Source organism: Brachycentrus maculatus, unplaced genomic scaffold, assembly GCF_059751285.1.
Source record: "Brachycentrus maculatus isolate JH-2025_06_01 unplaced genomic scaffold, ASM5975128v1 h1tg000166l, whole genome shotgun sequence".
Taxonomy (NCBI): Eukaryota; Metazoa; Arthropoda; class Insecta; order Trichoptera; family Brachycentridae; genus Brachycentrus; species Brachycentrus maculatus.
In genome coordinates this window covers 1,818,336-1,833,897 of record NW_028280919.1, presented here as the reverse complement: position 1 = coordinate 1,833,897, position 15,562 = coordinate 1,818,336, and the positions used below count along the sequence as shown (strand labels likewise).

Below are 15,562 nucleotides of genomic sequence, written 5' to 3'. Positions count from 1 at the left end.
ATGAGGCCATAAATACTGAGTACCTTATGCAGATAATGAAAAGCATTATAATGTCATTGAGCGCTGAATACGCAAATGTAGAGAAAATACGAGTTTACAGTAGAGTATTAAGAGTAAAGTTTAGTCGGAGCTCGGAGTAAGAGCACATATGTTAAATAAAAGAGAAAAGAGAACTACGGCAATTGATGGGAAGGTTAAGGGGTTGTACAAGACATACAAGCCACAAGAAATTTGGTCTCTTTATGCTACTACTTAAAAGAAAAAGACAAATAGTGACCAAATTACAAATATCCTATTTTTTCTTCATACATATTACTACGGAATCACCATTTTTAATAGATTACAGTTGATATTTTCTTTCATTTACGGTATTAAATGCCGAATGACATTATTGTGCATTTGTTAAATTAATATGACATTCTCAAATCAACACTCAACTAATAAATTAGATTGACAGCGATCATGCCTTTAAGATAGCATCAAACCATTCAAGGGTTAAACATTGGTTGGAAATAAAGCAATAACTTACTCGTCCTTGTCGTCAATTCGGTTTTTTCACTCTCCAGTTTGTAGGAAATGGTGAATATCTCAAAATGATATTGCACCCCGGGCATCAAGTCGCCGACTAGAACCTTCACTGGTTTGATTTCATTCTCCGGAATGTTGGCAGTAGAGGGTTGGGCGTTGGTGATGTTTTTAGTTAGCCTGGTGATGGTTTCAGCGGGGTCCGCATTCCACCAGCTCACAATGTAGGTCTCCACTCTCCCCTCACGTCTTGGCCATTCCAGAGTTATGTTGGTAGAGTCCACTAACAAAGCTATATTGGAAACCGGGTTTGGTCCTACGAACAATAAAAACATTCTAATATAGCTGTAAAAGTTAAAATATCAGAATAATTCAGGAGGATTCTGTCTTTCTTATATTTTATATTCCCTGAAGCAAATGCTTGTAGACGGCTGAAAATAATATTCAATCCCTGGGAAGAAAATCATCAGATACTATTCGCACTTATCATGTTTAAAGAATCAATAAGGTACAAGATTCAAACACTGTTGTTTTGTTCAGGCGCTATGCTGTATTTTGATTCTGTTCTTCTTCGTGTGCCTTGTAAGTCACCCCAACGTTGGCGATCATTATGGCAAAGGCTTCATGGTCCTGCGCCGTCCGGAACAACTCGTGCACCCCTCTCATACCGATCCAGTCGTGAATGTTGCGAAGCCACGATGTTCGCTTTCTGCCAGGTCCTCGGGGTCCTTCTATTTTCCCCATCATTATAATTATAATGTATTTTGATTGCTGTTCGATTATTAGTACAAGTTGGTAACCTCCATGTTTACACATGTCTTAAACTTAAGTACTCTCTTATGGTAGAGAAAGTCCAAAAGAAGCTTCTGAGGGATTTCTACATGAGAGAGTACGGCTATTATCCTTGGCTTTACCCGACCAAGTTTCTCCAGGGTATGCTTGGCTACAATAGTTTAGAGACTAGAAGGAATGTGTATTTGATTACGCATTTTTATTGATTGTTACGCGGTATGATCGATAATCCTGAAATTATCCGGAACATTGGTCTGTTACCTAAGACAGCGTCGACATAGATTGTTTCACATTCCTATACACAAGACCAACCTGCCGATGGTTTTGCCTGTAGGAAGAGCTACCGCTATATTGAACAATATCTCATTGGTATTGATCTGTTCCATGTGTCTGAAGGAGTTTTCTAAAGCAGGATTCTTCTACACCTTTAGCAATAGTTCTTGCATATATTTTATTTGAATGTATTTTAATGTATACAACTTAAATTTTTTATAGTTTGTAATCAACATATACAATATATATATATAAATTGAAATAAATTAATTGAGTTGAATTGAAATGTCACACAGTGCTGCCAATTGCAGATCTTGACAAATCAGAGGCCTACAAACATAACTCATTACATTTAGAGTAATCAACATTTGCTACTCACGGACGGTATGGTTGACTTGCTGCGGGCTGGTGCTCTCCACACCAGCGCTGACGGTGTTGACCTGGATGGTGTACCTCTCGCCGGGGGTCATGTCGGTGACCTCGGCCTCCGTGGAGGTGGCCTGCACGGGCGGCAGGCGCACCCACTGCGTGTCGGACTCCGTGCGGTAGCGGATGGCGAACTCGCTGACCACCGAGGATGCGGAGTCGGGACCTCGCCAGTGCACCAACACAGAGTTGCTAGACACTCGCTCAATAGACATGTTGCTAGGAGGAAGCGGTACTGCAAATTCACGAAACAATAATTAGCACACTGCAAAAACTGTAAACTGTTAGTTTTAACCAAAACTGTCAAAAATGAAGACTAATAATTTTTTTTATAAATTGTCTTCTTCAAACCCTTATACGCACCCGATGGTGCATAGGGCACTGCATCATATAAACACAGTGTAATCATGATTATTAACACAGGAAGGAAAGGTGATTAGCCCTCCGCTTCAGGTACCTGTCCAGGGTTATATTGAATAAATATAAGAATGATTTTTTTAAACCCTTATCTGCACCTCCAATGGTGCATAGGGCACTGCATCATATAAACGCATCTGGATTGTCAACATATGAAGGAAAGGTGATCGATCAGTCCTCTGCTTCAGGTACCATAAAGGGTAATATCGAAGAGACGACGGTCGATGGGGAAGAAAAGTATTGGAATGGCGCCCAAGAACTGGCAAACGAAGCATCGGCCGACCCCCTACAAGATGGACTGACGATATAAGAAGAATAGCGGGAGTGACCTGGATGCGGAAGGCGGAGGATCGAAGAGGATGGAGACTCATGCGGGAGGCCTACGTTCAACAGTGGACGGACACAGGCTGATGATGATGATGATGATGATGAATATTGAATAAATATTAGAGTGAAAAAAATCACTTATATTTATTTGACCCCCCTCCCGGGATCGATCCCGGCACTTCCAGTATGGTAGCCGAGCGTGCTGACCATTTATTACACTATAGAGGCACACAGAATAACCAAATTACACCTAATGTATAGCTAAAGGATAAGCTGAGTAAATTACAGCGCTCTATACTTACACACAGCTTGGAAATATTCATGAGGTTCACTCGGTATATCATGACTGAGAGCGAATACCTTCACTTCATATACACCACCAGGAAATAGATTCCTAATTAGAAGGCGACTATCATTTGTTGAGAACTGCAAACAATATAATAAAAATATAATAACGTTCATAGTGGATATGGAAAAAAATTGTATAGGATGATGAAAGCGACTATAAAAATTATGAAAAAATATATTTTACTCCACAATACACCTAAAGCTTAATTATTATTAACCTGTCTGGGAGTATGGACGTAAATGAGCGTCAGTGTAAATTTTCCTTAAAGAAGTATCGACGTTAATGAACGTTGAAGTCCGTCTGTCAATAATTATGATGTAACTTGTATAGCAATGACATCTGTGGATATTTGTGTGTAATTTTGTCATAATTGAAAAATATTTCGAATAGGTGTTGTTTTCAAAAAAAATTATTTGACGTAATTTCTATTTTCATAATACATCGATTTATTAAAAAAAAAATCACGTAAAAAGAACTCCCCAGAGAAAGTCGGACATCAATTTTTGTACTACCGGAAAGGTTAAAAATTTAACACTTGTATTAGACCGCCAATCGAGTTTTATTTCACATGACTAGTTTCAAAAACTACAAATGTTTTCATCGACAGGTGATCACAAAACTAAACTGATATTTTACCAAAAGGTCTAATACGAGTTTAGTTTATGGTGCAAGCTTGTATTTTAAAAGAGAGGTTTTAATTTGAAAGGTAAATTTTAAAATGAGATTTGATTTAGTTTGAAAACATAAAAACTCATATCTGAAATGTTGAAACATTACCTTTTCAATATGAGACGTATCATTTCTTCTATACCACACTTCGTACTTATTTTGTTTGGAGTTGACGTCACTCTTCCAACTGATATTGAGACCGCCAGGAATGGAGCGGAGATCCTCTATTATCGGTGATGACGGTCGAGTGGTTATGTACATTACGGTTTCATTTGATTCCATTTTATTTGAGACAGCTTGTACCTGTGTTTTGCAAAAAAATAAAAAAAATCTGGTTCATTGTATAAAAGTCGATATGATTCAATTTAAACGTAAAATATTGATTGACTTACAGTAATAGAGTAGTTGCGCCCTGGTAATAAACTTTCCAAAGCAATTTCAGTCTTATTTTTGGTCCAGACAGTATTACTGTCTCCTGTGTATGTTTCCACATCATGATAATTAATCTAGAAAAAAATTAAAATATTTCATCAAATTCAATCAATACATGTGAAAATTAAATTTCTAAATAAATTCAATATTCTTAATCTGGAGTGGCCAATCCGTAGGGCATGTGCCAAGCATGAAGCATAAGATGATTATATATATAAGTGGCGCATTGCATTCTCCACGTTTTGGGCTGATTTCGTTATTCTCTCTTAACCTTTTAACCGCATTCACTTTGTTCCTGAGAGTGGTATTTTGCCGTTTTTTAAATGATTACTTTTATCATGTATTTAGTTAAGAAACGATTTATTTTTCTAAACAAAAACTTTCAATGGGATTCATTGTGCCTTTTTGGTACTCCATTATTACTCGTGTCACATTATTCTTGAAATATATCGTAATATAAACAAATAAGATCCCAACGTAAATAAATCAAAGCACGCATCCTGTGTCACTCTTACCCACTGGCGATGCGTAGCGTCGAGAGTGAGACAGATATAGGGCATGATTATGGCGCAGACTAATTACTGACCGCAAGAAAAATCAGGGATCTGTTCTTTTATTTATCCTTGTGATGTTACAAATTATTAGTCAGATATTTCAACAGATGTCATAAGGCCAAGGATTGACATATTATTTTATCCAAAGTTCCACACCATGAAAAAATCCCTCCAAGTTGAACTGAGGTTCGAAACTTGGAGTAAAGTAAAAACACAAACGGTTATGTCAGCCGCGTACGGGGAATGTTTTGTGAAAACACATACGGTTATGCGAGCCGGGTGGATCCGGTTAATCAGATTTAGGGATAGAGGTCCCTATTTCATAACCATAAAGGTGAAAGTAAAGAGGTGAAAAATAGTGCTTAAGTGACCCCTTATCATTATTGCTGAAAATTCTTGCATATTCCCTATATAAATTATTACAAATCATTTTAAATAAATGAAATACGCATTGCTTACCTTATAGCTATCTTGAGTACTGGCATTTGAAGGGAGCCACATAACAACTAAATTAGATTCTTCGTTTATGTAAGACCTTAAATTATAAACGGGTAGAGGTTCTGAAAAAAAAAGTCACATTAAAATAAAGTTGAGATAAAGAAAAAATAATAATATACGTTAAGTATTTTGCACTATGCCTGACTGACTGTTGCAAATGCATTGATGAAAATGCACTTTTAATTTAATTTTTACTGGTAAATACCACTAATTAGAAATAGTGGTATTTACGTAGTAAAATTTAAATTAAAAAGGGACAGATATTATTATCACAAAGTGACTGCCGAATCAATTAATGCATTTTTATGATTTAAAGTATGCGCTTTTGGGTGACAATTTTTTTATCTAAATACTTAATTATTTTTTTCAATAGTAATTAATGTGACCTTTATTGAATATCCAGAAATTGCAAATTCAAGGTGTTAGTTTTAGTGAATAACTCGATAACTTGATATATTAGTACTTTTAAAAATATTACAAGGGGCAATAAATGCAATTATAATTATTTTATTCATTTTAAAATTTTTAAAAACTTGAAGAAAAACTCACTTAGCGTCACTTCACCCGTGGCAGGCCACGATGTAACTTTCCCGGAAAGGGTTTTTACAATAACGGGATAAGTTTTTCCTGCTTCCAATTGTTCCTTGAACTCCCACCAGGCTTGTCCATCATCGCGATTCCTCATGGCAGGCTGCAGACGTCGGAGAGTAGAAATAGACACTTGGTATTTGTCAAATTCGCTGTAAAATTAAATGAATTAATAAAATAAAATGATCACTAAATCTGGATTAATTCAGATAGTGATTTTTTTTTATACACATATATGTGTTTATATTTATTTCATATATACATATTTGGTCACATAATGAGAGGTGAAATGTATGCCACAAAAGGGAAGATTGAGGGTCGCAGAGGCGTTGGAAGAAAGCAGAGTCAGAATAAGAATATGTGAATACCTCTCTCCTTTAGGTGGATCCCACATGACTTTGAATGAACTGGAAGTGATGGATGAGTTGTCTACTGTGACATTAAGAGGCCGTAAAGGAACAGTTCGGTACTGGGCAGTGGTCGGAGTAGATATTTCCTCTTCAGACATCGTTTGAACCGATATATTGTAAGCTCGACCTGAAAACATATTCATACAAACTTTAGAGTTTCGAAGCTAACAATATACTTATATTTTACTATTCGTCATTAAGTTTTCTAAAATGCACTAATATGTGCACGCCATAAACAATATATCAATAGTTTCCATGTTAGTTTGTAAATCACTCAGTGGCATGCACCAGGGTAGTCAGTAGAGTTTGGTAAGGATAAGGCATAGTAGGCACTGGTCGTGTTTCTGTATGGAACGCGAGTGACCCAGTGTAGGCACTGCTTTTCTGCCTATATGGAATGCACGCCTCTGAAATCACCTATGTGAAAATATTTCGTTTTTAAAATCCCTGTTTTATTTTCAGAATACAGGTCAAATCTCGGTAAAACAAACTTCACGGGACGAAAAAAATATTTCGCTATAATGAAAATTCGTTACCCTGGATGTATAGGATATGGCACATTTTAAATTTATTTTATCGCTATATTATACCCACTCTTATTAGAAAATTAAAATTAGTTATTACTGTTACACTACACCCGATCTTCCGGCCAGTGATCGATACAATATAGGTACCTACCTACTACAGGACACAACAGAAATGAAACTATGATTTTCAAACTGTGAGACTTTATTGGAAAAAAGAAATTTATAAGCAATGAAAGAAAAGTGAATTAAAAAGCAAGTTAAAATAGGTTTTTAATTTTTGATAAAAAAATATCGAAAATTTTCTTTTGGACTTCTCAATGTTTTATAATGAATTGTAACATCATTTTAAAATTTTGAAAAACAAAGTTCGTTATTCTGAGATCGGCTTCGCTACATTGAATTTCGGTTCAGTACATTTTATATGGCAGTTTTCCGGGGATGAATTGCAAATTCATTATATTGGAAATTTCGTTAATACGGTATTCGCCACAAAGAGATTTGACCTGTAGTTAGTTAAAATAACGTCGATACCTGGAATGAGTCCCTTGAAGGCGGCCTGAGCGGGGCCCGGAGGTTCCCCTTCCTTCTCCACGTACAGAACGCTCTCCAGGGCGTCGGGGGGCTCGATGGACACCTTGTAGTGGGAGTAGGTCCCCGCGGGGTACGGAGGCTGCCACAACACCAGGAGGGTCGTCTCGTTCCGGAACCAGACAATGAACTTCCCGGGAGTGTTTGGCTCTGAAAATCAAATCAAATCCCAATAAAAATAAAACACTTTCAACAAATAATAATTATGAAAGATTTTGTATTGCGAAATATAACAGCTTTAGCCTGTTCACCAGGGAGTTCACTTTTTAACTACGCAACATACAACGGTCTCCAACTCTTTCACTAGGACGTGTCAGTACGTCACGCCCAATGGACGTAATTTTATATATTTTATTCATGCTTAAAATAAATTAAAAGACCATGAAACATATATTTTTATTATTTATTTATATATAAATCACAAAGGAAAATACAAAATTATAAACAAATAGAAAAGAATTCATGTGGAAACATGTATGGATGACTAATGACCTTTGTTGTTGGAAAATATAGATAAACTACACATATTTTAAGGACGTATTCATATGTCCTACCCGTACTCGATATTGTTCATGTTAGACGTATTTAGACATTTCGCCTGGTTAACAGGTTAATCAAGCCGAGAGTCTTATTAATCAAGCTTGCCTCTTTTACAAGGCGTCAGGTTCACGCTGCCAAGATGACCATTTCTGACAATTCATTGACAGTTCTCGTCTAAACTTCGGGACGCGGACCTGACTTGGAAGCATGCAAGGGAGTCGACTGCCGACAGAAAAGTCTGGAGACAGTTTGTGGATTCCATATGTTTCACATAGGGAGCTGATATGATTTAAGTACTATAACAATTTATTTTATTATAGTTGCTATTTTTCACATTTTTCTCAATAGGTTTTTAAAAATACTGACAATAGATACAATTTATTTGTAAAACTAATTTTAATTTTTAAATTCTAGTCCAGAACTAACAATATCTTCCAACAACCAAAAATATGCAACATAATAAAACAACAACAGTATACTTTTATCCACTTTTATTTGACCAGTGGGCAGGTTCCATCATTACTGACATGACATTGATGACATACTGGTGTCGGTAATGACGAAATCCGGTCAAATGAAATAAAAGTGGAAATAACCATGTGGTTGTAGTTCTACCAATAAAACCAAAATGTAATGAAAACAGACAAGTGATATTGGTCAAAGTTTAAATCATATAGTGCTTTTTGAAATCAGAGGGCGAATAGTGCTTATACATTACTGCTAGTACAAGTATTAATGAAGAAGAAAAAAACATAAATTATAATTGTGATTGCATCTTTTGAGCCATAGTACATGCAATATCATGCAACAAATATATAGTTGAACTTACGCATAAGGAATAGTTCTCTCAGTAACTAATATTTTCATATTATTTTTTGACATCTCATCAAAGATGAAGAAGAATATGGAAGTCTGGGCATTTACGGGGCTGATGACCGTCAATGCAAATGCCCAGACTTCCATATTCTTCTGCATCTTTGATGAGATGTCAAAAAATAATATGAAAATAACTCCTGTAATTAGAGATAATCCAGATTTTGTGAACAAGTATTTGGACACACTCAAAATGTTGTAAACTAATATTTTCACTGAACACGGAAATTTAAGGATATTCTTTGTGTATTTGTCCTTCTAAATAACGAAAACTTGATTTATTTTATACTAATTTTCTGAAATTTCTCTTAACTTAATAACGCGCAGTAAAAAATTGTCCAATTGCTACAAGCGATTACTCAAGAACTTCATATTTACATGCAGCTATATTTACTACACATTATTATTTTGAAATATAATTATTTCCAGATGAGTAATGGCGAACCATTCTCACACATTTTGACTACCAGGAAATAAGTTCCAGCAATATTATAAATGCATATTATGTTTATGCAAAATTACATCTGGCAGATACTAAAAATTAGATATTTACGTGTTTTATTCAATGAAAACAAATTTAGAGTTAGTATGTGATTTCCAGCATATTTATAAAACGGTGATTTCACTTTGCAGATAAATAAAATATTTACAACATATTGATTTCTTTTTTACATATATGTACTAAAAAACAATGATTAAAAAATGGATAAATTTAGTTTTTTCAAAATTAAGATTCACTTGGTAAATACCACAATTTCATTCAAATCTATTGTGACACATGTTTTGATTCATTTTGCAGATTTGAATATGATGCGGAATCCATCAAAACACATTGCTCACTTCTTTCAACAAGGTCATATTTAAAAAATCGTCAATTATCAGCTGTGCATGTTTTCGGGATGCCCAAAAAACGTACTATATCCCAGCAAAAGCGGCATATTTTTTACTTAATATTTGCCTGCTAAAGGGCAGAGAGTGTTTTTGCATTTTGAAGAAAGGGTATTGTTTAATTAATTTTTTTTAAATATACTAAATATTATTCAAATGGAGAAAAAACATTAACGTTTTACCAAAAAAGATCTGTTGCACAGTAAAAAGTTCAATAAGTGGCTTGATATTTATTTTTAATACATTTTATTACATTTTTAAACTTTAAAAACAATCTACTGAAAAATCAAGTTTTTCGATATATGATGTTGTTGAAAGGAGTAAGCGACATGTCAAAATAGATTTTGAGAAATAGTGGTATTTACTAAGTAAAATTGAAATTAATAATTGAGACATACAGATACTACCACAAGGTGACTGCCAAATCAATTAATGTAAAAATGATAAATTTTAATTGCAACATAACTTTTTAGATACAAATCATTTATAAACATGATAAGGCATATTTTTGTTTGGTGAGTAAATAAATATCGCACTTGAATTTGAGTAATATTATAAAATTCTTTTCTAACACAATAGTACAAGGACAACGTTCTTATCTAATGTAAACATGTAATGACCGTGACCTAGAGCATCAGCTGTTCAAATCGAATTTTACTCTACTAATATTCCGTTATAAATCAAAACTCTTACCAATTTTATAAAACCTCTTCCGTTTGGCTTAAAACAAATTAAACATGATGTATTTAACATTGTAATAGAAATAATTACCGTTATTCAGATTATTATGAAAGATAAAAGTACCAACGTAGTTTTAATGGCAGTGAATTATGCCATTTGCAACACAAAAACTGTATTTTTCATTGTTGGTTTAGGAGTTTAAATATAAAGCAAAAATAATATTAACATATGGTTTGTGGGAAATGCTTCTTATATTCTTCTTCAGTTGGTAGTGAGAGACGCTTATAAGCATTCTGTTAAGCTAAGCTTACTTTTGGTAGAGCGCGAGACATGCCAAAAATAAAGTACAATGTGATTAGTATACTGAGGGTCAGGCGGCAGACTGTCTGAGTATAAATAGGGTTGGGGTTGATAAAAAACTGCCCAACAACAATGTGTTCATACAGCATCACCACTGCATTAGATGTCCACTTATTATCGACTATCAGTTCCCGTTTATAATATGCTTTATCTAAATTCATTTAACTTTTTAAATGTTTTAAAATGGAGAATCAAAGAGTTAGTGCTATCAAATGAATGGACATTCGTTTAATAATGCCCTAACAAGGCGAAACAATTGTCACAATATAATTTTTTTTATGTGTTTTTGTTAATAAAATACAACTTAGTAGATTTAAAAAATCTGTGTTTGATTTAAAATTAATACATAAATTAAAATGGAGTTCTACAAATTAAACGCCTAATCAATAAATAATACTCTATATGTTTGCTTACTAGTTGTGAAGTTGGTGCTGGTGTACGCGACGCTCTCCTTGCCGTCGAAGACGGTGTACGCCTGCAGCTGGTAGGTGGCCCCCGGGTGCAGGTCCCGCAGCACGTACTGCAGGGCCCCGTCCTCCACGGGCACGGCCCGCGCCGCCACGTCGGGCTCGCTCAGGGCCGCCACCCGAAGGCGGTAGCCCGAGTGGCTGCCCTGCACGGGCGGAGACCACGTCACCAGGGCCTGCTTGCCGCTGCGGGCGGACACGGATAGGTTGGATGGCGGGTCAGGCGCTGAAACCAACAAAAATAATTTACATTTTTGACATCTCAGCATGGATGAAGGAGAATATAGAATACGGACAATCCTAAATTTTTAAACAATGATATGGAACTAACTAAACATTATAATTTCAATTTTAATGCATAGTTAGTTTTTCAAACAAAGATTTCAATTAATTAAATAACTGTTTTGAATATTGAAAGCATCAACTTTGTGGATCGTATTGAAATATTATGTTGAGAAATAAAAAACTTTGTTTTTTGACCCACTCACATTTTTATTAACCAACTAGTTTCGGCAACAACCTGTTGCCGTCTTCAGGGTTTAATTTATGACATAAATTAAACCCTGAAGAGGGCAACAGGTTGTTGCCGAAACTAGTTGTTTGTAATAAAAATGTGAGTGGATCAAAAAACAAAGTATTTTTATTTCTCAAAATAATACATTAAATAACTAACTAATCATCACCCCGCTTCTCCACAAGGGTAGGCAGAGATAATAGAACACACACCATTCTGTCTTTGCAAACATTCTTCTTCGCCTCTTCAATGTTTAAATTTAATAACGAAAAAAAAACAGTCCATTAAATTACATACAAGAACATTCAATGCACAAAAAATTTAGAATTTTGGAATTTATATGTAATATTTAGTATTTTCAGTTTTAAGTATATTTTTTTTAGGAATTTTTTCATCACTCGTATAATATTTATAATTAACTCACTAAACATCATGCCTCTTTCCCCTACGGATAAGCGGATAGAATAGAATAGCACATTAGTCTGTCTTTGCAAACAATCTTTGTCTCTTCCACATTCGTGTATCTCCTAATACAGACTCGCCAATTATTCGGGCGCTAATATATTATTATGTATATTTAAAAAACATTAATGGGGTGAAAAAAAATTACGAGACTTTTGAGTTTACAAATATACAGACATATTTATATATATATATATATATATATATATATATATATATATATATATATATATATATATATATATATATATATATATATATATATATATATATATATATATATATATATATATATATATATATATATATATATATTATATATATATATATATATATATATATATATATATATATATATATATACATACATATATATATATATATATATATATATATATATATATATATATATATATATATATATATATATATATATATATATATATATATATATATATATATACATATATAACTACTAAACAACTAACCATCACGCCGCCTACCACAGAGGTAGGCAGAGAGAATAGAACGCCGCAGCGATTTATCTTTGCAAACAATCCTCGGCTCTTCTACATTATGCATTTCCTCACCCATACCCGCCGATCATTCTGAGTAACACGTGATCGAGTCCAAAAAATATTAAAAATTATGCTTTTTAACATTATTAAACATTACTTTAGATTTCAGTTTTGTTTTACAAGCGGAAGCGTGAAACAATAGTGATTTTTGTTTATTTTTCAATGTCCTTGTTTTATAAATTCATGTCCATCCATTCCGGTCAATAAATGAGAGAGTCTGCTGTGTCATCGCACTACAGAGATATGCATAATTTTGATAATAACACGCTTGCAATAATAAATATTGCGGTTTCCATATTATCTACTTCTAAAATAAAATAATAGATAATAACATGTTACATTTTATAAATAATATTTGCGGTGAGGCATCGTGATAGTTGTGGGTTTTATATTTATAGTCCAGCATCCGACTGGTTTAGACCACACAGAAAAAAAATACAAAATTATCGAGTCAGTCCATTAATTACATTTTTTTTATTTAATTTATTACAAACACGAAAAACCAAATAACATAAGATGCTATACCAAGAATATTCTTGACGACAAAATCTTTCTTAGGAATTTTTTTTTATCTTTTATTTTTATTTTTTATTTTTATTTATTTATGTATTTCATAGATACATTTTTTTACTATATGTATTACGTCTCTTTAGGCATGGCCTGTGTTGAGCCGAAATACTTACATGTTAATATAATTTTTGATTTTATTATTATTTTTTTTTATTATTAGATTATAAACATTACATACAATAGATACAATAACAATTTACAGTATAAAGGTTTTACAATAAAATCATTACACCTGGACTTTAATTAATTCACTTTCTACCTTGTCCCTTCCAACGAGAAGCAACCATCGACGGACACTGTTCTTAAAGAGATCATCACTACTGGAATTTTTAATGGTTCTTATGCGCATTCAATGGCAAATAGGAAAAATAGGAGTGTATTTTCGAATTTAAATTACACAATAGCAATGCAGCCAATCTTTAGGTGCCAGTACAAATTAGATTACAGTGAATGTATTGTACGTACACCATTTTTTGTGTCCACCTAATTGGGAATTGATCCCATCAATTTTAAATTCGCAAATCACTGATAATAAGCACCTTTCATACTAGTTAAAAAAAAACAAGTCGTCATATCAGATGAAAGTGGAGATTATTTCTTTAAAAGATTATATCAGCAGGAAATGAATACAGCATGTATTGCATAGAAGCATTGTTTCATTGATAAAACCTTCGGGATCATAAATCAGCCTATTAATGTGTGTCATATTATAGTTGCACTTTCAAAATCAGTCGAGTTGGCCTCAGAAAAATTATTGACAAGTTTAACAAAAAAATAGTCATAAAGTTTTTTATCCATATTATATATATACATATATATATATAAATATATATATATATATATATATATATATATATATATATATATATATATATATATATATATATATATATATATATATATATATATATATATATATATATATTATATATTGCAATAGTTATACAAACGTGTTCTGTATGATGCTTTAAAAATTCTGTGTAGGAAAAAAAGCTTGTGGAAGTGATTTCGAAAGCGTACCGAAAATATTTTAATAATAAATCATGCAGAAATAATTATATCACCAAAAAATGAAAGTTGTCAAATGATCATTCTCACTATTAATATTATACTGTTTGAGAGGTAACATGTTGAATCTTTCTCAAAAACCCACCGATTTGAGTAGCAATTGATTGATGGTTTAAAAATGCATATATTCAAATAAACTATATAAAGTTTTACTCGGTAAATATCAATATCTCTTAAAATCTATTGTGACACATCTTTCGATGCATTCCGCATCATTTTCAAACAGCGTATGTTAAGCCCTCTCTTCATCCTTCAACGTCCCAAGGACAGAACTCTACAATTTAGACATCACATACGGTGTTTGAAAATGATGCGGAACGCATCGAAACACGTGTCACAATACATTTTAAGAAATAATGGTATTTACCAAGTAAAATTTATATTTAAAATGGATAGATTTTACCACTTCGACTAAGTGACTACCGAATCAATTGATGAAAAATGTATAAATTTCGATTGTAACATAACTTCTTAGAAACAAATAATTAACAAACATGATAAGTCATATTTTTGTTTGGTGAGTAAATAAATAACGCAGTTGATAATGAAAATACGCAATTTTCGACTAGCAATTGATTGATTGTTTAAAAATATTTGAATATAACCGAAATGAAGACTCTACGACCCATTGCAGGCCTAACACTTCGCGACAGAGTAAGAAACTCTGAAATAAGACAAATCTGCGATGTTGAAGATGTTGTGCTATGGGGAAGAGAAAGAAGACGTTTCTGGAGGAATCATGTGGGAAGAGCAAGTTCGGATCGAGTGATGAGAGGCAGCAGACCCCCAGGAAGACCACCTAAACCAAGGGTGGCCAACCCGCGGCCCGCGGAGCATTACACATATTTTTTCTTTAAGTGTACTTTAAACCAACAAAAGAACATTCCTCCGTGCGTAGTTCATATCATATCCCATATATGGAAGTATTTCACTATCGTGACAATTTCAAGACCCGAAGACCCGACAAGAAGTATCTATATATCAGGTGTAATAATCACATTGAAAAACCTTAAACTATAAATTATTTTTGTATCTCCTGCATGTTATGTTTATAATCTAATCATAAAAAAAATAATTATTAAAAAATTTAAAAAAATAAAAATATAAATTTTGTATTACCATGTTAGTATTCGGCTCAACACAGGCCATGCCTAAAGAGCCGTAATACGTATAATAAATGTATATA

The 15,562-nt window shown here is 33.3% G+C and overlaps 1 protein-coding gene across 3 annotated transcripts in view; it reads right to left on the bottom strand.

Moving 5' to 3' along the window:
- The window catches only part of Ptp10D (Protein tyrosine phosphatase 10D), a 101,781-nt gene that overhangs the window by 22,746 nt on the left and 63,473 nt on the right, over nucleotides 1–15,562 (bottom strand). For all 3 annotated transcript variants that reach the window (XR_015837683.1, XR_015837684.1, XM_088261794.1), the window contains exons 3-12: nucleotides 11,132–11,410; nucleotides 7,319–7,525; nucleotides 6,219–6,387; nucleotides 5,812–6,002; nucleotides 5,224–5,324; nucleotides 4,171–4,284; nucleotides 3,887–4,081; nucleotides 3,063–3,186; nucleotides 1,970–2,251; nucleotides 530–841 (exon numbers count right to left, since the gene is read on the bottom strand). Coding sequence is in view for 1 of the 3 variants with exons in the window: in XM_088261794.1 (XP_088117920.1) it covers nucleotides 530–841; nucleotides 1,970–2,251; nucleotides 3,063–3,186; nucleotides 3,887–4,081; nucleotides 4,171–4,284; nucleotides 5,224–5,324; nucleotides 5,812–6,002; nucleotides 6,219–6,387; nucleotides 7,319–7,525; nucleotides 11,132–11,410 (1,974 nt within the window). In the remaining 2 variants the exon portion in view is untranslated. The remainder of the gene's footprint in view (nucleotides 1–529; nucleotides 842–1,969; nucleotides 2,252–3,062; nucleotides 3,187–3,886; nucleotides 4,082–4,170; nucleotides 4,285–5,223; nucleotides 5,325–5,811; nucleotides 6,003–6,218; nucleotides 6,388–7,318; nucleotides 7,526–11,131; nucleotides 11,411–15,562) is intronic.